The sequence below is a fragment of the Frankliniella occidentalis genome, unplaced genomic scaffold, assembly GCF_000697945.3.
Source record: "Frankliniella occidentalis isolate FOCC.00 unplaced genomic scaffold, Focc_3.1 Scaffold79, whole genome shotgun sequence".
NCBI lineage: Eukaryota > Metazoa > Arthropoda > Insecta > Thysanoptera > Thripidae > Frankliniella > Frankliniella occidentalis.
This window is the reverse complement of record NW_026267209.1, coordinates 808,737-833,078: the sequence shown is the minus strand read 5'-3', so window position 1 is coordinate 833,078 and position 24,342 is coordinate 808,737. Positions and strand designations below refer to the sequence as shown.

Below are 24,342 nucleotides of genomic sequence, written 5' to 3'. Positions count from 1 at the left end.
AAACCCATTTCATTTATAAAGACGAATAAACAATGAGCCACGAACAAATATGTCCTCTCTTTCTTTAATTGCTGTACAGAAAGGAGAACAAGCTCCGAAGTTGATTAAGAAGATCCTCTCACTCCCTAAATGGCCCATCTTGACGCATGGCCCTGTTCGTCGTGCCTCTTCCTCGCCCTCGCCGTGCGCTGGACAAACTGATAAGAGACGAAGACTGTTGTATGTCCTGCAGCCGCCGGCGGATTATCTGTACAAAAGAACACTAAAATAGCGAAAACTGGGCTAGCCTAAAGTCAGACACTAATCACGGATTTTTTAAGAGTTGAAATGGTGTATATTTTTACGGCACTACGTTTGAACTCGGAATTTTAGTTGAAAGTGTTTGAGCTGCTCTGCTTTTTTTCCGTGGGTAATTTAAACACTTACGTTCCCCTCGCGACTGGCGACTTCCTTATAGCGCGTTTTAAACGTTTCTCCGAACTCACTGATCCACCAACCAAAATAAGGTAATTTGCGTCAAGGGCCAGGGGGTTGTGTCTCGTCATGCCACACGGCGGCGCACCCTGTTCTCGCGGTCGATCTCCCGCTGCCTCGCAGTCCTGTTGATGGCGGAGGACGCCGTGATCCGCCTGATGTGGGCGGGCGCGCTCGGCGGCGCCACTCTCCGGCAGGCGCGGAGGCGCCGCAGCAGGTCCTGGTTCTCGCGCTCGATCCGCCACATCTGCAACCAGAGCCGCGCGATGATCGGGTGGACGCCCGTTATCGACGGGCTGGCCGGCCTATGTCAGGCGCCTGCGGGTGGCAGGGTAGGCAGAGAAGCCAGGCAGGGCTGCGCGACGGGCCGGCCTACGTCAGGCGCCTGCGAGCGGCGGGGTAGGCAGAGCCGCCAGGCAGGGCTGCGCGACGGGCCGGCCTACGTGGGGTAGGCAGAGCCGCCAGGCAGGGCTGCGCGACGGGCCGGCCTACGTCAGGGTCGACAGGCGCCTGCGAGCGGCGGGGTAGGCAGAGCCGCCAGGCAGGGCAGCGCGACGGGCCGGCCTACGTCAGGCGTCGCAGGCGCTGGTCAGTCTGTCTTTAAAATAGAACTCGCGCGGCTTCATGTATGACACAAAATCGCGGTCGGGTTCCCCCAGGATCTTTGGTCTGGTGCTGGGGGGCGCATCAAAAAGACCACATCCCACGAAGAGCACGGCGTTCAAGACCACCTTCGTGACGAACCTGTTCCACGCTAAAGGACCGGCCCTTGTGCTCGACGTCCTGCTTGTAGGGGTGCGCGGCCGGCTGGTACGCGTGCTGACACCCCTGCAGACAGCCCTGCTGGCAGGCTTGGTGCCCGTCGCCGCGCCCCGGCGGTACCCCCTCGCCACCTGCGCAGGGAAGGCGGGCAGGGCTCGCCAGATTCCCTCGGGTCGGACCCGCGTCCCGGCGCGATCCATCGGCACCTGCTCCTCTGCCGGCCGCCGTCGACTCGTCGCCCGAGCTCGAGGACGCGGCCGCCGCCGAGTTGTGATCGCTGGCGCTGTCGGTGTCCTCGGCGGGCTGCGCGCACCAACACAACAAATCGTCAGGATCTGGGGCGGTGATTGAAGTCATCCTGGTTGGCTCGCCGCGCACGCTCGCGCACCTCGCAGCAGTGGTGTTGGGGGTGGGCGTCCCCCGCCGCCCCCCGCCTCCGCCTCACCGGCGCGCGGCCGCGTGCCCGTCGCGCCCTCCCGCCCGCGGCATGCGAGTACTTCCCGGTGGGCTGCCAGGTGCACGGGCCCGCGGACTCGGACGAATCGGAGGAGGACACGCCGCTGGTGGACCTACCTGGATGAGGGGCCACTGTAAGCTTACCAGACACTACGGAAACGGGTTCGTCGTTTCGGAGAATACCTCCAAAAAGCCTACCTCCCGGTAGATTCAACTCGTTCGTTTTCGTTATTTCTAGTTTCTGAAGCTGTTTCTGGACCGAAGCGAGTGGAGGACTGACGCCTGTCGAAGAGACTTCTTTATAGACAATGTCCCGAGATTGGTATTGGTGCCATACAACTCGCACTCACGTGTTGGGCTGCGATGATCTTCGTTGTCTGTGCTAGGCGCGGGCCGTCGACTTGAAATCTTGAAAAACAGAAAACGACCGTGTATAACAAATTTAATATCTTTTTATTTCACAAAATCGGTTTCCACTTGGAGATTTACCTGCTCCCCGGGACGAGACCCTGTAGGTAAACTCACCGTATGCGTCCCCGGTAGTCGGTATCTGCTGCTCAGGCTGGGGTCCATACCTGCCGGTAGGGCCGCACGGCACGGCGCTCTTCAGGCAGTAAAGGGATGCAGAGGTGAGGCGAGGGGCACTAGCCACGCATCCACTGGAGAAGCAAAGGCGCGAGTGCTTTAGTGCCTCTAGAAATGCGCTGACACCCACAGAAGTACCAAGTTTAACACCTTAGGAGCAATTTTGTGCTTTTCACCTCACATCATTGGCACCCACAAGAATTCTGGAGCACTCTACAAGTGCTGTTTAGCACCTTTGTTTTTCCAGGAAGTCCCTGGAAAAACCCAGGATGCACCTCACGGGCAGGTCTGCCTTTAGGTCTTTCGGTCGCCTCCGCAGGACGGCCGCCCAACAAAGGGGGTCGGCTGCCTGGAGACCACAGGGACCACTGCAGGGAGGGGGCCTGCATCTGATGGAGAACTTCATACCTTTATACCTCACCTCGGCAGTTGGCGTGTTGTTGCTTCCATGTACGTGAGTTTAAGGTGACGCAAAAAGACACGCGAAAACGAAAACACGACACACATAAAACCAGAACAAGGTTAAACTTTATTCAGTCCAAATAGTCAAACTTTGTACACATAATTTCATTCAATGGAATTCTCTTAAGGTCTTAAGTAGCATGATACAGGTTCTTAAGAGCAGACATAACTCCCCTCAACATCTCTGTTCAAGTCCTCTTAAGTTTCAAATAGTCTACAGCTCTAAAAACATACTATTACCTCTTACATATATTTATCACTATGTGGTTCCTTAAATGGCAAACTGTATTTAAATTAAAATGAAACAAATAAAACTTGCAACCTACATATTTATACAGCACTATGTGGAGGTACTTCCATATTGGACAAGCACTGCATTAAGTGCATCATAAAGTGTATTTATAACAATCAAAATCTCTTTATTGTCAAGTTGCAAAACAGTGCTGTTATGAACTACAAAATGTTAACAAGATTTTTTGATTCAATATTGATAATAAAATGCAAAGAGTAGGATTGAAGGCAGCAAAAATGGATTGTACACCACCAGCCTCTTGGTTTAAAAAAAAGTTAACAGTATCAAAACAATAAAAAATACCTGCTATAAAATTACAAAATGCAAAAACAGAAAATGAGGGGGATAGACAAAAACAGGTGACGAACACACACCATTTACTGTTTGGCTACATGATTTCCATCCCATCTCCCTGAAATGAGTAAAAAATATCTAGAAATTTTTACCAGCCCAAACTTGAAGAGGCACAGACACGGGAGTCCATTTTCAGTTTCATCTTAGATTTAGGGCCAGGTGGGAAGGTGCCAGAACAAAATATAAGGTGCCTTATAAGTATCAGTATTGGATTAGACGGCTATACAGATAAATATTATCTTTAGAGTCCAAGTAATGCTCTTAGAAATTTGATCATTGTGCAGGCATGTCTACACAGTGCATGGAGGAAGTGGTGGCATATAACATACATCCAAAGATGGTTTAGTTAATAAAAGTGGGCTTCAAAGTATGGCCTAAATTCAAGTACAAATTTATACCTTTTGCTTATATTCAAGGTATCCTCTCTCTTTACTCTTAAGAACCAACATACACGTTGGTTTTTTTAAAATAAAGGGCAGTAAGGATGTGTTATACCTGGTAACTACAACAGTTCTAATGCAACAGAAATCAGCCTATTCTCCTTCAATGATGGCAAAGTTAAAGAAGTTATGACTGGAATGTTTGACACTATAATAAAATGTTGCAATATAATTAATCTGATTCACAAAAACATCATGTCATCCAATGTGTCTAGTTCCAGCATGAAAAAAACAACAAAATTGGTAACGTATTTAATATGATTCATCAAGATACTTTCTCTTTTATCAAAGTGTTGTAAACAACAAAAAGATTTTGGGCAAGAGAAAGCTTTTCATTTTCTTGAAATCAACAGAGTATATGCAAATATTATTGCCTAAAAAGACTGAAAAATTTCATACACATTTTTGCAGTAACAAATCAATCAAGTGTTTTACATTACATATTCCACATTGCTGTAAAGTTTCACAGCCTTTAAAAAAGCTTTCATAATTTAAAACAGTCTAAATGGCTGAGTAAGCTCAATTACTCTAATGTAGTGACAGTGGCAGCTTGAGAGTGAAAGCTTTTAAAATCTCAAGTTTAAATAAATGAGTCTATATCAATAAATTAGCTTCCTTTACGCATCAATTGTGAAAGGGGCTACAATGCAACAGAGGCACTAAACAGTGGCATGACACTATTAGGTTGCCCCCCCATAATCAATATGCTAACTGAACTATCTACCTAGCTATCAATAAAAGACGATGCTGATAGAAATGGCATCTCCTAAAATCTATGCTAAATACTCAATTTGCCTCAACATCTTGCAATAATACCTTCCAATATTTAAGATACTGAATAAGCTATTTATATTGAGGGAAAATTCTTGTAAGAATAAAGTTTACTCCACATTCAGTTGAAACTATTTTCTTCTTTGGATCTCATGGCGTAATTTTAATGCAGTTTCAGGTTAAACTTAATGGGACGGCTTACCACAAAAAACAAGCAAAACTGGGTCGTCTCTCCTCACTAGAACACAACTAATTGTGCTTCCATCTTAATGCTGAGCTTGATGCAATTTTAACAAAACTCAAGAAAAAAATTTAATGCACCAGATCAATGAGAAATTTGGACGGGAGGGTACACTGATGACCACAAAGCATTACGGCTGGTCTGTGGTGAAAGCTGTGATACCGTTATTAGCCATATCATCTAACACTGAGCAGACATATGCTGCAACATCAACCCTTTCTGTTTCACTTCTTTTGATGAAATCATGCTCCAAAAGTCTGTTGTACTTGGGTCTTTGTGTTTCTTCCTTAATGAGACTGTGATAAAAAATATACAAATTATGAAGATTACATTCATGTAAATAATCTACAATACCACTTAAAATAGAACATTTGCAATCCTTTAAGTACTCACCAAGTATTAACAAAGTTGACAAACTCCGCAGTAAAGTGGTTTCCATTGTGAACAGGTTCTAGCTGAGGAGCATCTCCCTGCACAACTTGGTAAAGCTGTTCAAAAACGGAATTCCACTTTGGATAAGGAAAGTGACCAGTAGCAACCTCCATTAGTGTTATACCCAAGGACCAAACATCAGAACGGACATCATAACCCCGGGCTCTTTGAGGGTCAATTCTTTCCGGCTATCAAAACAAAAAAAAAACAACATTTAGTACCGCAGAAAGCACAAATAAAAGGTTTAAAAATTTATCTTTGAATTCTTTTAACTTACAGCCATGTATGGGCGGCATCCTGCATCTCGGGTTCGAGCAATCGAGTCAACAAGTTGACCTGAGATACCGAAATCACACAACTTGATATTTCCTCGTTTATCGAGAAGAATATTTGACGGTTTTACGTCTCTGTGGATTATTTTCAATTTCTCTTTTAAATAGTTAAGCGCTTGAACAGTCTGTACAAATTCAAAATGTATTAGAGCAACCATTTACAATTTAATTCAACAAATTTTGTAGTTTGGAAATTTAACCAAAATTCTAACTTAAAAGTGACACTTACAGCAACAGTTATTTTCCCCAAAATGCTCTCTGGTATTCTTTTCCTCTGGTTTTCATAAATAAATTTGTAAAATTTGTCTAAGGAGGAGTCCATAAGTTCCATACAAATCCAACAATCACCCTAGAAATTGAAACACAAAAATTTAGATTAATTTATCCGTAAAAGTTCAATATTTTGTGTATTTCTGTAGCAATGATAGTTCTCTTACTTCTTTAAATAAAGCGCCATAAAATTGAACAATGCATGGGCACTCATTCGACTTCATGACTACATCCAAGTCCATTAGGAGCTGTTTTTGTTCTTTTTCATCAACAGTTGAGCGAATCCTCTAGAAATGGTAATGAGTTTAAAAGTGTTAAGTTGATCCACAGTGACATGAAATATTCAAGAAAGTCTGACAAAACACACCTTTACAGCCATGACTGTATTACTCTTCCGGTGCACCATTTTGTTCACAGTGCCAAAAGCACCACGGCCTATTTCTCCCAAATCCTGCAGATCTTCTGATGTGAAATCATACACCTGTAAAATGAAACTATTCTTTATCATGGCTCTAGACATTTAATCACACTGAAGCAGCAATTCCAACAAACTCACAGTGCCAGGAGAGATTTGAAGTTTTCCAGATGATTGTATATTTAACTTGAATCTGCAATAAAGAGACAATGAAAAAGGACAAAGAATACAGATTAGATATTATCTGAAAATCATTGGTATTTACAAGGAGAGGAAAGTCAATAAATTAATCAACAGAGCAATCTACAAAATCATTTTACCTGGAGGACTTTTCTGCAAATGTCTCCTGACTGAAAGGTCTCACAACTGGGGCAGCAGTTCTGGAACGACTGGCACTTGAGTGCATACTGCTGTTATCCCCACTTTGCCTTGGACTTGGCATAAGAACGGTGGGTTTCATACTGCAAAATGTTCCAAATTATAGTGAAACCAGACCAACAAAAAGAGCCATCAGTTGAAAAATCAACAAATTGAATTCTGGTCAGCAAAGTGTAACTGACCTCATGTTCTGGAAGGCAGCTGTATTTGCATTTCCTGATACACTTGTTGACCCCAAACTAAAGTTGGGCGGTGGTTGGAAATTCATCTTCAATTGCCTTCTCCGCTCAGCCGCTAGAAGTAGAAATACGAAAGTCTGACAATAAAATTATTTAGATTCTTTTAACATCAACAGTATACAAAACATGCTGAGCAAAGCACATTGGACATATAAAAAATTCAGTTTTCTAAGATAGACTGCAGAATATTAAGAACGAAACAAGACATGTAACAGGATGAGAGATATGCTTATCAGCAGTAGGATGCAATGGAAGATAAGGTTAGGAGGCTGAATGAGCGTATAAAGTGGTGTTCTTGCACAAATAAAAACAAAATATAAACAATTTGGGTGGATTTTTTAAATTTTAGAGATGGCCATTGACATTTACTTTGACAAGGTGCTGAAAATCCAAATTAAGCAAGTTGAACATTTGGGGTTTTTCAGTAGGAAATAAATATACATTGAGTTCCTAGCAGATACTGAGTAATCACAAATAAATTTAGAGAAGCGCCCAGACTTCAGTTAACAAGGAAAAGATAATATCAAACCATATCAAACACTACCTTGTTTTTGAGAAATATCGTCATATTCCGCCATGTTATGGAGTCGTGACTCTAAAATGCAAGTCTTTTAGATTTCCTTGATGCAGGATAGGAAATTAGCTTGAACATAAGTACAAAACGCTACGATGAACAGTCCAAGCAGCAGAGAAAACATAAAACTAGATAAGTCTCAACAGACAGACGATGTATTTTTCACTGAAAGAAAGGGGAGGAACATGAGGAAAAAGAAATTGCAGTGAAGAAAACATGAAGAAGAATTAAAAATCGAACCTGACGAACAGGTAAGCCAACAGCAACCATCAGCAACAGTGAAACAAAATAGTGATGCCATCAATATTGTTCGTATAACACTGTATAAAATGGTTCTCGTCAAGTATTAAACTGAGTTTTTACAGGTTATTGCTCTGCTCATTCTCCCATTCTCTGTCACATATGGATGGAACGCCCCCCCCCGCCCCCCTCCCCCTCCACCGCGCGTGTTGTTGACATTTAGCAGCAGAATATCCTTAACCCTTCTCCAAAATCATAGCTGAAATTTTGTTATTTGTGGAAAGGTCTAATTTCGTCTGTCAAGTCATTCCTAACGGAGAGAAGTATCTTACCGGCTACCCCGCAACGAGGTAGGACACAGTTTTCAAATCTACGATTCCACTTGTTTATGTCGAATCATCGAATCATGCAGTCAGCAGTTTTGCCAAGCAGTCAATGATTTCTGGAGTTCATGAGCTAATTTGCCTTTTATACTTTTCAAGTCAGAACATGGCTGATTACTTCCAAGAAATGAATTGTACCCCACTTGGTGATGGTGAAACACCAAATTTTCTCCTTCAAATGGCAAGGCTGCTGCAAGATTTTGGTATGTGGGAGGAACTGGGCACCAATAAGAAATTACCTCCACCAGCATCTAAAAAGGCTGTTGAAGATCTTAAGGTTTCAACTGTGCAGAGAGAAGGTAAATACTTTTTTATATTTTGATTGTAGTTTTCCTGTTGATTTGTCCAGACAGCAAGTTCTATGATTTTGCGTTTGTGCTTATGAAACTTGTTTGGTTTCAGGAGATCAATGTCCCGTTTGCTTAAAAAATTTTGATAAAGGGGAACAAGTAAAAGAAATGCCATGCCAGCACAGTTTTCATTTAGGATGTATTTTGCCCTGGCTTCAGAAGGTGAGTACCACTTCCACCTTATACAATTTTAGGCCAACTTAGGAAATGATTGTGACACCTAAATGATTCATGATTTTTTTTTCAGACGAACTCTTGTCCTCTTTGCCGACATGAGCTCCCAACTGATGATGAGGAGTACGAAAATTACAAAAAAGAACAGAAGCGAGCTAAACAGAGAGAGGAAGACATCAGAAATCTTCACGATTCCATGTTTTCTTAGGCTTAATGTCATTATGTAAGTGTAATAGGTATAATAGAAAAGATTTGGTGAATTGCTGGTGAATTCGTATATACTCTTTACATCTCATGATTTTTTATTCAATTGTTAACTAAGTAAATCTCATATAAATTTTTTAAAACAAAAATCACAGGGTTAATGCATTTAATTATGTAATAAAAAGGTTTTACCTACATTTACCATTGTAGCATGTTCATAGAAGAGTATGCAGATGATGATGTTTTAAAAAGATTATTTCAGTCAAAAGTCCAAATTATCTAAAGGCAAACAAGAGGGATTTTCTTTGAATGCTCCACTGTTTTCAAATACACCTTGAGGTGAGCAAATCCATGGGTCGTTAGTCAATTCTTGCCATTTTGTTAACTTAATTTTTAATTCTTCCAATGGCTCCTATAGGGTAGAAGAGATAGAAGGAAGGTGTATCGTAAACTGTTTGGTTACCTTGAGATAGGAAAAGTTTTACTTACCTTGTAAGCAGGTTTTCCTTCTACATTTCTCATTTCTTCTGCATCTTTTCTTAGATCATACAGTTCCCATTCAGGCCGATAATAGTACTGTCGAAGAGTCTTTGACCAGTGAGTTGGTTGTTTCTCACGAGTATGGTTTAGAATATCCTGGAATTAGATATTACAATTATAAAGGCAAACTTCCTTCACAAGAATAAAGAATATAGAAAGAATTTTGACTGACCTGGAAAGATTTAGATATATACAGATCTTGATCAATAGGGAATGGCATTCGGTAATTAATATTGTGAATGAGCTTGAAGTGTTTGGTCCTTATGGCTCTCATAGGATAGTACATAGTGACTTCATGATGATTATGGCTGGCATATATAGCCTCTCCATTGTATGTGGGCTCTACAGGAAATAGTTAAGGATGCAAGAAATGATTGATACCGTCTTTATAGTGAGCACATCAGATTCTTACCTGCAATGAGCAATGGCAGGAGACTTTTTCCTGTCAGAGGTTGTACATAATGGTTTTCAGCAAAGTCTATGGCAGGATAAGGCACTGAGAACCAGTCTAATACAGTAGGTACCAGGTCTAAGTGGCTAGACATTGCATAGGTGACTTGATAGTGGCGTTCTTGGTGCTGTGGAGATGACATTAACATGGGCAATCTAATACCTGAAATACATTAAGTTTCCTCTTTTTAGAACAGATAGATAGAAATTCCAAATTGTATAATTTTCATCCTTTTTTCTTGTCGCACCAGAGTCATAGAGATTTGTTCTTCCTCCCGCAAACGGTATCCCATTGTCTGAAGTGTAAATAACCAAGGTATTGTTCAGCACTCCTGCTTTTTCCAATTCTTTCAGCACTAGCCCAACTCCTGAAAGTGGAGATAGTTTTTATTCAAATATTGTTTTTAATGTTATATTACCCAGACTATTAATTTTACTCCTTTATATTAATAATGAAAAGTTTAATGAAACTTGTTATTACCTTGATCAAGACGAGAAATGGTTGTGTATTGAGCTGCAATATCTTTTCTTGCAGGAAGAGAGTCCTGCACAAAATGGGGCACTTCAACCTGTGTTGGATCATATGTAATTGGATGCCAGTCAGGAATATTTCCCATTCCTGCCTCCCTATTTCCGAAAAACTGGCAGAATGCACCATACTCCGGATGTGTGTGATCACAGCGATGTGGATCATGAAAACCAACGTACAAAAAGAATGGCCTGAATAAATCAAAGATTTTAGTGTAAAATTCTTCTCCATGCAATGTTATGGCAACATTGGACAAATTTAGGAAAGGAAAGGATTAAGTAAAGTCCATGCTTATTAAAGTTCTTGGGACGTACTCTAAGGATTTCTTTTCCAGAAAATCTCTCACTAGTAGTTTTATATGAGTGATGTTACGGCCTACTTGCAGTATTGAATGCTTTTCTTCTGTTGCCTCATAATCAAATTTAAACGTTTCTTTTGGGCCCACATGTTTCTTCCCAATTATTCCTAAATCAAAGGTGAAGCAATAGCATAAAACATTTTGAAATAATCTGAATCCTTAAAATTGAATGTTACTAAACACTTATGTTACCAGTATATACTCCATGCTGTTGAAGTATATTTGGTAGACTTCTCACCCCATCAAATGAATTAAAATGGTGAATACCATGGTGAAGTCCATACATTCCATTCTGATGCGTTGGGAGACCAGTCAATATTGAAGCTCGGCTATAATTGTAAATAATAGTTACTAAAGTATAACTGTGATTCGTAATGAGTTGATATGAAAACAAACCTGGGAGAGCAGCTGCTGACTGATGCAAAAAGATTATTAAATATTAGGCTCTTCTTTGCCAGTGCATCAAGATTTGGTGTTTGCACCACTTTCTTCCTGTAGGTACCCATTTCAAATCCAGCATCGTCGGCTGGATTTCAGAAAAATAGATAGTAGAACTTTGTTGTAAGAAATAAAACAATTCTTTTTCAATTATCGTTTAATTTTTGTTGACCGTTGCATTCAATAACTTACCAACAAGAAATAGAACATTCTTTCTCTGTCCATTTTCTTGGATGGAAGGTGATGAAGCAGTTGGTTCAAATGCAATAGTTGCACAAATTATCAAAGATACTATGCTTATTTGATGATTATTCATGGTCAAGTATTCAAATCCTCCAGCCACCTGCCGGGCCGTTGCAGCTCTACGCGGTCACCGGTCAAGCAACTTCAGCTTCCATCGGGCATTCCACGTCTTCTCCCCCTCCACTCTCGCCCAAACAAAACAATTCCTCCCTTCCCTTCTTTTCCTCTTCTCTTCCTTTTCTTCCCTTCCCCTTCTTCGTCTTCATCTACTGCCTCCCTTGCGAACAAAGGACCTTCCCTCTCCTCTCCTCCTTCGCCGCTTTCGTCGTGTTTGCATAGACAGCCGCCTGAGCGCGCTAGAGTCGGGTCACAGTACCGGGTGTTTCATTGCACGCGATCGAGCGAGCGGGTTTGCCTACTATTAGGGGCCATGGCGCCTTACGGGCAGATCAAGTAGGCAAACAGCATGCATTGGCGCGTACAAAGAAATAAACATACGGTACATACTCACTCTTGCTATACGTACTATCATGGAGGTATGTCTTTGTCGTCGGTCGTCGTCGTAGTAGTTTAAAACTGACTTTCATTCTTTCATTTCCATCGAAGGCGACAGTCTCGGATGAGGTTGATAAGCCAGAAGTAGAGACAGTACAAGCAAAGGTACAAAGCTTGTACCATCCCCGCACACACTGAAATTACCTCCTGCCACAACACCTCCGCGACAACTAAGAAAGTTGATTGAAACCATGGACGAAAATCATAGGCAGATGATAAAAGACAATATAGATAAACTGAGTGAGGAATGCAATTTTTCCAACATACTAGAGTTTCTGAAATACCGTAACATATTTACTAAGAGAGAACTACTGAACTATGCGGTCAGTACAGTTTGTCGTCTTAATATGCAATATTTACTTCAATGTCAGATCCTTTTTAATATCTGACAAATTAAATCCTTTAGAGCCCAAATTTTCAACAAAAACCTGAAGAAGAAAGATGTCGACAAATATTCACTGATATCCAGACTCGAGGCCCCACTGCATTTAAAGTTCTTCTCGAGTGCCTTCAAGCTACAGGCCATGCCAAACAGCACTTATTACTGAAACCGGGCAGAGTCGCAGTTCTTCCCCAAAATGATTCAATAGCTATTAAAAAGTCAAAATCTTTTCCTCGAAATCAAGACGCAAGTACATCAAGTTAAATCTTCAATCTTTCTCTCTGCTTAGGGTCTTATAAATCTTGACTTCTTTCATTTTTAGGTATATAAAATGAAGTCATATCCAAAAGGCCTTTTTATTTTTATAAATAATATAAAGTTTGAAAGAGCTGTAGAAAGAGATGGTGCCGAGAAGGATGAGGAGTTTATTGACATCCTTAGAGAAATGGGCTTTTCTGGTGATAACGCACATAACAACAAAACTGTACAGGTAATCTTTGTTTCCTAAATTTTTTTTGCTAGTTACTGCACACATTCTAAAAATCTTTATCTTTCAGGAAATGTGGGATTTGCTTTTAAGATTTAGTAGTCAAGAAACTCTTGCCAAAGTTGATTCTTGTATAGTACTCATATCAAGTCATGGGGATATCCTTGAGACACGGTCAAGAGACAGAAACATAACTGAGCGTGAATTATACATAGATGGAGTGGATGATATCACTTCTCAAAATGCAGGAAACCACTTGCTGTGTAAAGATATAATTGCCCTGTTCAACTCTGATCAGTGCAAGCTTCGAAAGGGCTGTCCCAAGATATTTATCTTACAAGCTTGCAGGTGAGAGAATTACTTTTTTTTTATGCTTTTTGGTATATTATTCTATCCTCATTCTTCCTCACGGACAATTTCCTAATCACAGAGGTCCAAGAAGTGTTCATCGTGGTAAAGCAGATGGGCCAATCTCTAAGCATTTGAAACAAACACACCCTAATTGGAGAGATACTTTCCTTCTAGCCCCAAGCATGGAGGGTAAGACATGGCACTACTTTATTGATTATCAATGAATTGAAATTCAGAAAATGATTCTATTCCAGGATTTAAGGCCAATAGGGACCCAGAGCGTGGTTCTTGGCTGTTTATGGCTCTCAAAGAAGTTTTCCCAGAACATGCTTACAACAAAGATCTAGAAACAATGAAGAATCTGGTGAGGCGATAAGCAACTCATGCTCCAGGTGAAAGATGCCTTAATGCTAATTTGAAAATTTATCTTTGCAGATGAATAAATGTTTTGATGAGTATGCTCGCAAATCATCTGATGAACTCCAGCAAACTCTATCATACTATGAGTATGGGGTATCTAAAAAGTTATATTTCTCTCCTGGACTTCATGGTAGCAGAGATGATGTGGATTAGTCTTCTTTTTACTTTATCAACTAATATTAAACAAATTGTTAAAGGTAAGGCTCCAAATAAAATATTTACTGTGACGTTTATTGTGGGTTTGGTGCTTAGGGTCACAAACAATCCCCTATACAACTTTTTCTTATATACATAGTTTATATTTCACAGTGAGTTTAAATTATATTTACAATTTTATAATTAACAGAAGAATATTCAAAACCTCCAAGCACGCTGATGTTCCATCCCATCATTAACAAAACTGGAAAAGTCTACAGGAAAATAAAACTTCACAGGGTGGCCTACGTTCATTGGTTGCGCACATTACATACAGAACATATATGTATCAATATATACAATTTATGTTTGTTTTTTGTGTTTTTCAATATTTAAACAAAATCAACAAGACTAAAAAAAAAAACATGAGAAAAGGAAAACAAGCCAACTATAAATTTTAAATTGAGTGAAACACCGCAAAGGATGTAAAGTAGAATAACCAGTAACCTCTCTACAGGATCTAAATTTGAGAGATCACAGAAACACTTTACATCATCTTTACAGATAAAATGTGACAAATCAACTATAACATATTCTCACAGACATACTCCCATCCACAAATCACTCTTGCATGTCACTTATAAAACAGATGCCACTTCTCAAACTTGACCATTAAAGCTATGACTGTATAAAAATACCTTCATGTAAGTTAATGAAAAATGACAACTTAGTTGTTCCCTGGCACTGCCCATACAACTCCACTGACTGATCTGGAAAAAATAAAAGTAAGAAAACAAACCCATTATATAGCTTACTGCTCACCTGATTAACAAGTGCATATCACCCAAAGAAGTTTCTCACTCCACTTTGCTTAGCACAGACTGCCATACTAAACTTTGCTGGGTCAAACAATGTGCATACATGGCACGCAAAGTATTTCAACTTGATTGACAGGATAAGTTGGCTAAATGTAAAATTGAGATGAGATGGCTGCACTTACTGCCACTACATGAAGCGAGAACGCTTGTGGGTAGGTGAGTCCATAGTCACGTCATGTGGAGGGCTAGAGGAAGCAGGTCTTTTCGTGCCATTGCGCACAAATTCATTTGCAATGAAATTGCTTAGATCTGCAGACCTCGGTTTCCTCCCAAAATTCACATTTGAACCTAAAACATTCCAAATAAGAGATGATGTGATGGAGAAATTCAGCCATTAATAAAACTTCTATTCAACTAATACTCACTGGCAATAGACAGTGCTTCCCTGAATGTGTGCAAGTTGTCTTCGGTACTAATAGTTGCTGGATTAGAATGAAAATGGTGTATATCCATCTGCTGGCTATTGGGTGATTGGCGTTCAGATAACATTACCCGCGGTCTTGGGGAAACTCTGCTGTAGATGGAAAAGTTACATTAAAAACTAAGCACATGCTTACATTCCCTAGCTGTTAATTAAACCTGAAACCCAGATGGATGTCATAATATTTAAGTTGTTAGGGGTCCCATTTTTTTTACCAAGTGGTCTTTAATCATACAAAATCCTGAGTTAAATTGTGAGGACTATTAAACCACTTTAAGATAAAGAGCAGAGAGAGTTTACAAAGAAAAAACAAAAGAGAAAAAAAACAACAAAAAAACTTAAAATTTAGATTTAAGTGGCCTCAAACAATTACTTTGACAATTACCTCATATCCAGACCAGGCTTGAAACCCTAATCACATGAAATACAATTTTGGAGACTAGGTAAACCACAACAAGAGAAAGTTAATTTATTAATAGGTCTGACTAGTTTCCCCTCACAAATAAAAAAGATATCAAACCTCTTGTGACATTCTAAAATAACTGGTCTGTTCCCAGTATTCACATGAAAGGATCATACCTGTGGTGGTGTGGGCGCAAAGGGGGTGGTTTTCCTGCAAGATACGCCATCAAATCTTCACGGCGAATATTGCGTCTCTTTTTCCTTGCCCAGTTCATGAGCTCTTTATTGCGTCTCTGATATCCGCACTGAACACCTAGTTCACCAACCCTTCGAATGGCATCAGTGGAATCTAAAATAGAAATAGACAGGCAAATTAATAATTACTTTGAAAATGTAAACAAAAACATTCAGAAGGTAAGAAAAGTTGGTAAATGTCAACAACTTAAAATCTACATAAACTCAGACATTATTTGAGAATGACAATTGATAGCGGAGCCATTAATACTCTAACGGTTGATTGTCATGTGAAAATTGTAGCATACATCTTAACCTAACAAGAACTTGAAAATTTTAAGGCTTGACACACCACAAAGGAAGATGAAAGTAGATCATGCTTTAGAAATTAATATACCTTTATACAGAGACGTGACGGTACCGGCAGCCGTTTGAAAGGGGATCCATAACGAAACCCCCTGCTGGCGATCTGAAATAATAAACAAACCAGCAACAAATCAATAGAGTATGTGATGACGCACATAACGACAAAACGCACTGGAATAGCCGCAGAATTTCTCAAAAACTCTTAAATTAGAAAATTACCTTTATACAATTGTGCAATGGCCGCGGCCGTGTTTTGGAACAATAACCAATTGTTGTGAATCGACCTGTCTCTTTCGGCCTGCAGCTGACCCTCACAATCAGGCTCCGACTCCAGGTGTTCCACGCACTGCTGCTCCCAGTTGGCGAGCCACAAATCCACCAAGGGATCTTCTTCCCTATCCCGTTCCTCACTCATTTTTTAACTTGTTATTAAGACTTGATCCTCAAAATGTTGCACTTTAATGGCCTGCACAGCTGCATAAATCAGACAACACCCTTCAAGGCCCTTGCCTCAGAGCCGAGCCTCCTCCTCGTCTGCGATCTGAACTGTTTCTGAACGACCACAAAGAATCATGGGCCCATTCGCGGTCTATGGCGGTCCTTTCTTACACGTTTCCATGAATTCGATACGTGTTGAAAGATTAAGAGGACACATACAATCAGACCACAGTTTTTGACTTAGCTCAGAAGAGCTGTTTTCCAAAGGACAAAGAAAATACGAGGACAGAAGGTTCGAATCGGGGATTTCGAAGGTTTTAAGGTTTTTTATAACCCACTGCCTTTTATGAATAATGACAAGTGCTTGACAAGTCATGTGTCATGTGATTGTGATAGGCGGCGGTGTTCAAGTGAAAACGAAAACATGGCCGTTGTGAGAGGGACTGCTGTCGTCCTTTATTTGATATTGTTTTCTGAATATTTAAGGAATGGCGACGCGACTGACTCCGATATTGAGCGAGACGCTAAGGCTCAGTATACACATCGAATAGATAGTTTAAATCTCCTTCTATACACTTTTTTGCTGATATCAACTGTCCTTACGATATGGATGTTCAAACACAGACGACTGAGATTTTTACACGAAACCGGTTTGGCTGTGATCTATGGTAAGGTTCAGCAGCATTTCTTAGTGTCATGGATGTCAACATGAATGTCTTTGTCTCTAGTATATTTTAGTCAAGGTTCACATACTTGCCTCTAACCTCAATCCATTTTTCTTCTTGTCTATGTGAAGTTTTCCCATTTTAGCTCCATTATGATGTGAAGCAAGCGCCACTGTCTCTTTCATACTGTGGAATGCTTCTTGTATAATAATTACCTGGTTCTGACCTCAGTACTCTATTTCTACCAGGACTAATTGTAGGTGCCTTGATCCGTTATGCTGGTTCCACAACTACGTTGACTCATTTGAGTGTCATTCCTGACAAGGGAACAAGATACAATGATTCACTTCCACCAGATACTGTTTGGCTACGATATCCTTACAAGACACCAACAAGCATAGGGGGACAACAAGCAAATAAGACATACTCCTATACGTTCAAGGGAGAAATAAAAGATGTGGAAAACAATGATATAGATTTAAAGGTATTACGAAGTGCTCAAGTGTTAAAGTGATTCTTAATCTTGAAATTGCGTCTAATTGCTTTGCATTTCCTCCTGTTCCCCTCATTTTAGGCAACTTTTGATCCAGAAATATTCTTTAATATAATATTACCACCTATCATATTTCATGCAGGATATTCTCTGAAAAAGGTATGTGTCTAAGGCATTCAAAATATTTTTTCATAACATTGATCCAGATCCAGTAACAGGAATTTATTTCAGAAATACTTCTTCAGAAATTTGGGTGCTATTTTGATGTATGCACTCATTGGCACAACAATTTCATCATTCACTGTTGGGTAAGTTCTGAGCAATATTTTGTTAGATTGTGCAGAAGTCCATTTTGGTTTATTTGTTCCGTCACAATACTAATAACTGATCTGTTGCAGAGCTCTGATGTATGGAATGGTACAGATTATTCCCAACCTAAAGACATCATTTCTTTTTCTTGATTCATTGTATTTTGGTGCTTTAATTTCTCCCACTGATCCACTCACCATTCTTGCAATATTTAATGACCTTCACGTAGATGTCAACCTATATGCCCTTGTATTTGGAGAGAGTGTTCTCAATGATGCAGTTGCGATTGTGCTCAGCGGGTAAGAGTTCCTTGTGTGATTTCAAACTTTTGTGTTGTTGAGAACTTTTGAATATTTATTTTATGAATGCAGTTATGATAAAGCCATATTGTGAATTTTCTGTTTCAATTTCTAGGGCCATTCGAAATTATGCCGAAAGATACCAGTCTGGTTCTGGAAGCTTTGAGACAGATGCTTTCTTCAGAGCTCTCGGCGACTTTATTTTTATTTTTACATTATCTCTTCTAATTGGTGCTATCATGGGTTGTCTCACAGCTATCATATCCTTTTATGCTGTTGTAATTTACACTCTTTTCCTTACCCTTATTATAAATCTCTATATATTTGAGTGTGGTCTGCATTATAATCTATTGTTGTTCTTTCTTGTGTTGATCCTTAATTCTTTTGCACTTGACAAAGTTCACAAGAGTCAGAGATTTTCCTCTGTTGGAGGCAGCACTATTTGTGCTTATGTCGTATAGTACGTTTCTCATTGCGGAGGTTGCTGATCTAACTGGCAAGTGGAACAAGTCATCCTCTTTGTGGTCTCCTTGATTTTCAATGATAATTTCTTTAACAGTGTTATGTGATTTGCAGGTGTTGTTGCTGTACTTTTTTGTGGAATTTGTCAGGCACATTACACATATAATAATCTATCTCAAGATTCAAGAACAAGAACCAAACAGTTGTTTGAATTGATGAATTTTCTAGCCGAAAATTTCATTTTTTCCTACATAGGAGTTTCTATGTTCACTTTCCCAAAGCATCAATTTGATCCAGGTTTTATTATTGCTGGATTTGTATCCTTTTTATTAATGGCCTCACATATGTATTTTTTGTACAGTCAATATTTGTGTGTTGGTTTTTCCTTGTTTTCTTGTAAAAAAATTTCTTAACTTTGTATCCAGATATGTGCTGCTGTTGGAAGAGCAGCAAATATCTATCCATTGTCATTCATATTGAACTTGGGCCGCAAACCTAAGATTCCCTACAATTTTCAACATATGTTGTTCTTTGCTGGTGAGAGGAGAAATTTAAAGACAAGGTAGATCTTGCTTGTAACTTTTTGAAATAAGTCAATCTTAAACATCTGTTGTCTAGGTGTGCGTGGAGCCATGTCCTTTGCTCTCGCCATGCGAAACACTGCGTCAGAGGCTCGTCAGGCTATGCTGACCACAACATCTTTAATTGTTATTTTCACTGTGATTGTTCAAGGAGGGTCAACAATGCAACTCCTCACTTGGCTTAATATCCCGTAAGAACTGCTACAAGCAATGTGGAATTTTATTTTGAATTTTTTCCACAGTCTATTGATTTGTTTTCTTCCCAGTGTTGGTGTGGATGATGAAGTTGAATTGTTACCTTATTCCAGTGCTAGAGGGGTATGTAGAACTACTGTCCTAAAATTATCACTTGAATCAATAAAACTTTCTTTTGTTAACTTTTTTTTTAAACAAATTTAGGACATGAGCAATGAGTCTGGTTCTATAACAGGAAGTAATTCTGCCTCATTAACAGGCAATAATAAAGAAAATGGGAAAGCTTTCTTGGCTCGTTGGTGGGCTGGTCTAGATACTAAATACATGAAACCATTCTTGACTCATGCAAGACCAACTCTGCTAGAAACCTTACCTGTTTGTTGTAACCCTCTAGCTAGACTTCTTACAACAACTGAACAACTAACCCAGGTTGGTATATTTCTTTAAAATCTATTAATCAATGCATGTACTTGCACTCAGGGGCTTCATAATCTCTTTGTTTTCTATTCTATCATGAGCTATTATTTTTCTATAGGAGTGTGGCCGCTCGCGGCTAGATTCTGATTCAGAGTTATGTTTAGAAGAAAATGAAATGTCATTCTCTGATCATCGCCGAAGTAGTAGTGGTCAAAGGGTAAATACAGCCGAAACTTTTGGCACCTTCAGTTTTATTTAATGTTGAAGAGAATTCGTAAAATTTGATATTGCTCAGATTTTTAAATTCTTTTTTAGTCAGTTTTTAAACTGCTACTCTAAAGTCAAGGCATTTTGTTGCATGAGTACTGTTAGAGGCATGCTGTTGTCTAGAGTTGTACTTTTTCTATGGTGCTGCATTTCTTGTTTCCAGACTGTGGTGTCAATCACAACTCAGCCCAAGAGCGAGATATTCCAGACCTAGATTTAGCTCCCTCCTTTCCCTTCTCTCTTTTTCTTCTTCCTTGAGTACCTTTTGAGCCTTATTGTACAGTATTGCGCTTTATTGTATTTTATTTTCCATCTACCTCTTGGTAATTTAGTGCAATAATTTTCTCCTGTTACTGCATGTAGCAAGATAAGCAGTGTGCGTGTGTAAACCGGTAAATCCAACATTTGTTTTCTTCAAAAATTTCATAAGGTCCATTAACACGTTGAGTCCATTGTGACCACATGTATGGTCACAGTAACACGTGATGCTGACCCCCCCTGGGACTCAACGTGTTAAACTAAAACCTCAAAGTTTTAATTCACTAATGAATGATACTTTTCAGACCAAAGATATTTGACTTTTGATTAACAAGTTAACTACAATTTAATTTTTTTGAAAAGTTTTTGTTCTTTTTTTCTCATTGCCAAGTTGCCTGGTGCAGCCCTTTTATTGTTTTGTACCATTTCAGTAATTTGTGATTATTTTAATGTGATGACGTCCAGTACTTAGTATTTCTCTTTGTGGAATTATTCATTTAAGTGGAGCATCCTTCATCAAAAGTTACGTTTCCCAAAATTCCAAAAAAATGCCACAACTCAAGCTGTCTAAATGATAAATGTAGTGGCTATTAGAATTCGAACAACTTGCATATGCTTTTGGCTGTTATTAAAATGTATGGTTGTTTTTTTTTGTTTTGAGATTGTTACAATTTCTCCTTTAATAGTATCGCTTTGTAACTTTTCCTAGTGCCATTGAAAGGGACCAGCAGTATGCTTCATACATAGAGAATATGTAAGAAATTTTATTTCTTACAGCTTGTACCTTGTAATTCAAGTTGTATTCTTAATGATCACTTGATGCATTCAATTAGCTAGGAATACCACTTTTTACGTCTGCATTGATTTTCATTAATATGATTCTTGTGAACATGTAGTCATTTTTATAAATATTATGTAATTGTACATCCAATTATGTATTTTCTACAATGGTATGGTAGTTAAAACATATTCAGAGACGTTTGATATTTTTTTCTATTTGAGAGGTTGAATGTTTGGAAAGGCTCAAAGGATGGTGTTTAATCTAATCTGAATTCTCTTATATGACTTGCAGTTTGGCAGTTGTTCCCCATGTTTTCCTTTCCCTCTGCTTGTTGTTTGCACCTTCACATGTCTTCTTTGGTAATGAATGAGGATTGTGGATCAAGTTCTGTATCTATGAGGTTGTGCTAGAAATTAATGAATGAACTTAACGTCTGACGGTTCTAGAGCATTGTATTAGGATCTCAGTTGTGACCATGTTCAATCAAGAAACGTGTAGTTACCATGCTAAACATGGCATATCCGAAAATTCTGTTTTTTTATTTATTCTTATATGCAAACATATATGTAGTATTTATTATCTATCTAGTTTGTGTATGTTGTGACTTGCATACAGTAGTGTTAATGATAGATGGTACAAATTGGCAGTCATTGGAACGGACATTTTTGTTTGAGTACTAGACAGCTACCCACGACAAAGACACAGATTTCAACAGATTCACTATTGACTAGTAACTAAGATGACAGCATGCTGACAATCAGAGGACAGGTAGCAGAATAGGCAGTGCAATATAGGATGCAGGTCATGACATACACAACACTTGCTCTGGAGTGTCTTAAGTTTCCCCCACTGACGTGATGTATTGTTTTTGCTTTTTTTTTTTTTTTCTTCATTGTCTGAACACTTATGGGCTAAGCACATTTATGTCCAGAGGGCTGAGGAAGCATATTGAAAATTTAAATTTGTGAGTTATTAGATATGATATAATAGAGGTCTTTTATTTTTCTGTTTACTTGGATACAGCCTGTATTTATGTTCTTATAATGCATGATTTTTAGATGAATGTTATGTATTGCTGTATCCATTATTAGTTGCTGTGATAGTTGGTATTTCTGATGTCACTAGTTGTGTAACTAGTTTATATCTCAGTGGGATAGTTGTCCACTTAACTCCCACAAAATGGACTTTTCCATGAAAACTTCTCAACATATTGACTGAAGAAATCAGTTTATGCAAACATATTGAGTGAGTAAAGAACTATGATATTTGTTGTGTGATATCTGCCCACCTTAATCATCTCTGTTTTGTTTGAGTCTGAATCAAAAACCTTAACATCATATCAACAATCCCATAAGGTAAAAGTGTGGAATCAGAGTTCACAAAACGCCCGTGCGATTTTCATGCCATTCACGATTTTTTACTCTCCGTATGCTTAACACAGCCAATGAAGGAGTTACTTTTATCATATCTGGTTTGATGATTGTGCTTGCGTTGTGTGGACTCTGAATCCCTTCAAAGAGTTCTATGAAAATATGATCTAACAAATAGATTGTACAATCATTGTTTGATGGTTTGTGGAAATAAACCACATTTATCTACAATTGCCTTTCACTTAGTATTTGTTAATGATTTTTTAAAGTATATTTTGGTATTTGGGCACAATTAAAAGAACCATACTATAGTTGGGTTTTATTTTTATTAACTTCACAGTATTTGACTGGTGCTTGAACAATCTTTGACATACTTACTGTATGTGCCCTTCTGCTGTGATGGGAATTTGTAGTGCTCAAGACAAATTTATATTATACGGAGGATGCCACAGCTACACACCTCTCACACAGCCACACACTGATGAAGAATTCAAGACTATTATTCACTGCTCTTGTATTATGTTGCAGGTGGAGCGCTTGCACATGTCTGGAGACCTGGGGCTTGGCCTGGGTGGCCTAGGGCTTGGATCCAGTTTGGTTGGCAACACGGTGGGCACTCGAGTGAGGATGCCTGGCCCCGACGGCAACCACTTGTAGCACCACGACCCCGGGGCGGGCCAGGGGCATGGCCTCGGCCAGGGGCAGGGCCCTGGCCAAGGCAACCAAAGCCTCGGCCAGGGCCTCGAGCCCGGGCCAGGCACGCCCCTGCTCGGCACGCCCGCTCCAGGGTTACCCAGCCACTGCCTGCTGGACCCCGGCGACCTAGTGGAAGTCCACTTGTAGGACCGGAGGAGGTACAAGATTCTCCGAAGAAGTGCCGACTGCACAACAGTTGTGTATGAAAAAACTCATTCCTCGTTTTCCTCCTACACGACAAAAAAAAACGGTGCTTGACAGCTGTTTTGCCCTGGCCAGACCAAAATAGTTTCTGATTTTATAAAAAGAATTTTTTACAAAGTTTTGTAAAGTTTTAACTGGAAAACTTATTTTGACCAAATCGTAATATTCATCAAATTCATGTGCCAAAGCATGTGCATAGTGTGCTTGCCAAGGTTTTCACCTTTGTCTCTTTATAAGTTGTGCTTCTTCCAAATTGATTCAAGAAAGCCAATAATAATTTTGTGAATATGTAATATATTTAAAGAAATAATTCAACCCCATTAATTGGTTGTGATGTTTGTAGGATATTTTAAGAAGGATAAAGGCGCACAACAGTGTAAAATTTGTTGTTATGTTTACTATTGCTGTTACTTTTTAGGTTTTGAAATAACAAATCAGAAATAGTTTGTATGTTAAAGATCTTGGTCTTTACATACCTACCTAGAAGTTTTTAGACTGACATTCCGACTATAAACAAAGTGTTGTTTGCACTTTCACTAAAGCAATCTATTATTGACTGTGTAAAGGGGAATGGAAAGCTATGCTCATTTCATAGGCTTTCAAATGTTTTTGTTTGTTAATGTCATAAGAATGGCAAAATTATGCAATCTTTCATAATCTGCTAGTCAATCATTTTAAGATATTTATATTGTTATCGCTGAGCTCAGCAAGTTTCCAACGCTCTAGAGAACTTCTCTGAAATCTAGGAGTACAAGAACCTAGCCTTATTGAGCCGTATTCTCAAATCAAACAGAGCTTTGTGCAACAATAATCTGCCCTTTGTTAAATTATTTAAAATCTATGTACGCTACCAATACAGCCTCTTACTATTATTAAAAAAAAAAAAAAAT

General features: G+C 39.3%; 7 protein-coding genes across 16 annotated transcripts; 3 read left to right on the top strand and 4 right to left on the bottom strand.

Annotated features, from left to right (window-relative positions):
* Window positions 1-48: 48 nt before the first annotated feature.
* On the bottom strand, window positions 49-2,613 carry LOC113209173 (uncharacterized). Of its 4 annotated transcripts, XM_052268935.1 has the most exons (9): window positions 2,428-2,610; window positions 2,218-2,351; window positions 2,043-2,100; window positions 1,891-1,974; window positions 1,625-1,809; window positions 1,443-1,539; window positions 1,219-1,367; window positions 563-721; window positions 49-247 (listed from the first exon to the last, which is right to left on the bottom strand). In XM_052268935.1, exons 2-9 carry the CDS (start codon window positions 2,263-2,265, stop codon window positions 119-121), a joined length of 909 nt encoding a protein of 302 aa, XP_052124895.1. In that variant the 5' UTR covers window positions 2,266-2,351; window positions 2,428-2,610; the 3' UTR covers window positions 49-118. The 4 variants fall into 4 exon arrangements, 3 of the variants coding, with proteins under 3 accessions (XP_052124895.1, XP_026282354.1, XP_052124894.1); XR_008011298.1 differs by having other exon boundaries at window positions 427-721; window positions 1,219-1,539; window positions 2,428-2,613; XM_026426569.2 differs by having other exon boundaries at window positions 1,219-1,539; window positions 2,428-2,607.
* Window positions 2,614-2,783: 170 nt separating this feature from the next.
* On the bottom strand, window positions 2,784-7,642 carry LOC113209167 (dual specificity mitogen-activated protein kinase kinase 4). Its single transcript, XM_026426557.2, has 10 exons — window positions 7,448-7,642; window positions 6,847-6,958; window positions 6,607-6,747; window positions 6,428-6,479; window positions 6,239-6,352; window positions 6,039-6,158; window positions 5,831-5,950; window positions 5,547-5,726; window positions 5,231-5,457; window positions 2,784-5,133 (listed from the first exon to the last, which is right to left on the bottom strand). The coding sequence occupies exons 1-10, from the start codon at window positions 7,479-7,481 to the stop codon at window positions 4,968-4,970; spliced, it is 1,266 nt and encodes a 421-aa protein (XP_026282342.1). The 5' UTR covers window positions 7,482-7,642; the 3' UTR covers window positions 2,784-4,967.
* A 255-nt stretch (window positions 7,643-7,897) lies between these two features.
* LOC113209171 (E3 ubiquitin-protein ligase RNF181) lies at window positions 7,898-10,660 on the top strand. 4 transcript variants are annotated; one of them, XR_008011299.1, is made up of 6 exons: window positions 7,899-8,067; window positions 8,200-8,399; window positions 8,503-8,612; window positions 8,698-8,847; window positions 10,070-10,134; window positions 10,354-10,660. XR_008011299.1 is itself a non-coding variant. In XM_052268938.1 (5 exons), exons 2-4 carry the CDS (start codon window positions 8,207-8,209, stop codon window positions 8,830-8,832), a joined length of 438 nt encoding a protein of 145 aa, XP_052124898.1. In that variant the 5' UTR covers window positions 7,898-8,067; window positions 8,204-8,206; the 3' UTR covers window positions 8,833-8,847; window positions 10,354-10,660. The 4 variants fall into 4 exon arrangements, 3 of the variants coding, with proteins under 3 accessions (XP_052124898.1, XP_026282349.1, XP_052124896.1); XM_052268938.1 differs by lacking the exon at window positions 10,070-10,134 and having other exon boundaries at window positions 7,898-8,067; window positions 8,204-8,399; XM_026426564.2 differs by lacking the exon at window positions 10,070-10,134.
* Window positions 8,904-11,604, bottom strand: LOC113209166 (N-sulphoglucosamine sulphohydrolase). Its single transcript, XM_026426556.2, has 10 exons — window positions 11,336-11,604; window positions 11,102-11,231; window positions 10,898-11,034; window positions 10,662-10,812; window positions 10,300-10,538; window positions 10,067-10,186; window positions 9,781-9,981; window positions 9,541-9,710; window positions 9,318-9,464; window positions 8,904-9,240 (listed from the first exon to the last, which is right to left on the bottom strand). The coding sequence occupies exons 1-10, from the start codon at window positions 11,457-11,459 to the stop codon at window positions 9,091-9,093; spliced, it is 1,569 nt and encodes a 522-aa protein (XP_026282341.1). The 5' UTR covers window positions 11,460-11,604; the 3' UTR covers window positions 8,904-9,090.
* Window positions 11,605-11,748: 144 nt separating this feature from the next.
* On the top strand, window positions 11,749-13,814 carry LOC113209168 (caspase-7-like). 3 transcript variants are annotated; one of them, XM_026426558.2, is made up of 8 exons: window positions 11,749-11,885; window positions 11,993-12,264; window positions 12,348-12,569; window positions 12,646-12,813; window positions 12,881-13,158; window positions 13,241-13,350; window positions 13,416-13,525; window positions 13,597-13,814. In XM_026426558.2, exons 2-8 carry the CDS (start codon window positions 12,133-12,135, stop codon window positions 13,732-13,734), a joined length of 1,158 nt encoding a protein of 385 aa, XP_026282343.1. In that variant the 5' UTR covers window positions 11,749-11,885; window positions 11,993-12,132; the 3' UTR covers window positions 13,735-13,814. The 3 variants fall into 3 exon arrangements, with proteins under 3 accessions (XP_026282343.1, XP_026282344.1, XP_026282346.1); XM_026426559.2 differs by having other exon boundaries at window positions 11,776-11,922; XM_026426561.2 differs by lacking the exons at window positions 11,749-11,885; window positions 11,993-12,264 and having other exon boundaries at window positions 12,425-12,573.
* Window positions 13,792-16,714, bottom strand: LOC113209170 (HUWE1-associated protein modifying stress responses). 2 transcript variants are annotated; one of them, XM_026426562.2, is made up of 6 exons: window positions 16,237-16,714; window positions 16,049-16,120; window positions 15,595-15,766; window positions 14,960-15,108; window positions 14,717-14,882; window positions 13,792-14,486 (listed from the first exon to the last, which is right to left on the bottom strand). In XM_026426562.2, the coding sequence occupies exons 1-5, from the start codon at window positions 16,430-16,432 to the stop codon at window positions 14,722-14,724; spliced, it is 750 nt and encodes a 249-aa protein (XP_026282347.1). In that variant the 5' UTR covers window positions 16,433-16,714; the 3' UTR covers window positions 13,792-14,486; window positions 14,717-14,721. The 2 variants fall into 2 exon arrangements, with proteins under 2 accessions (XP_026282347.1, XP_026282348.1); XM_026426563.2 differs by having other exon boundaries at window positions 14,960-15,105.
* Window positions 16,715-16,841: 127 nt separating this feature from the next.
* Window positions 16,842-23,834, top strand: LOC113209126 (sodium/hydrogen exchanger 9). The gene is made up of 14 exons (XM_026426498.2): window positions 16,842-17,123; window positions 17,369-17,604; window positions 17,695-17,772; window positions 17,845-17,921; window positions 18,012-18,221; window positions 18,337-18,481; window positions 18,612-18,717; window positions 18,798-19,000; window positions 19,109-19,220; window positions 19,302-19,455; window positions 19,531-19,582; window positions 19,664-19,888; window positions 19,995-20,093; window positions 23,081-23,834. The coding sequence occupies exons 1-14, from the start codon at window positions 16,880-16,882 to the stop codon at window positions 23,207-23,209; spliced, it is 2,070 nt and encodes a 689-aa protein (XP_026282283.1). The 5' UTR covers window positions 16,842-16,879; the 3' UTR covers window positions 23,210-23,834.
* Window positions 23,835-24,342: the final 508 nt, after the last annotated feature.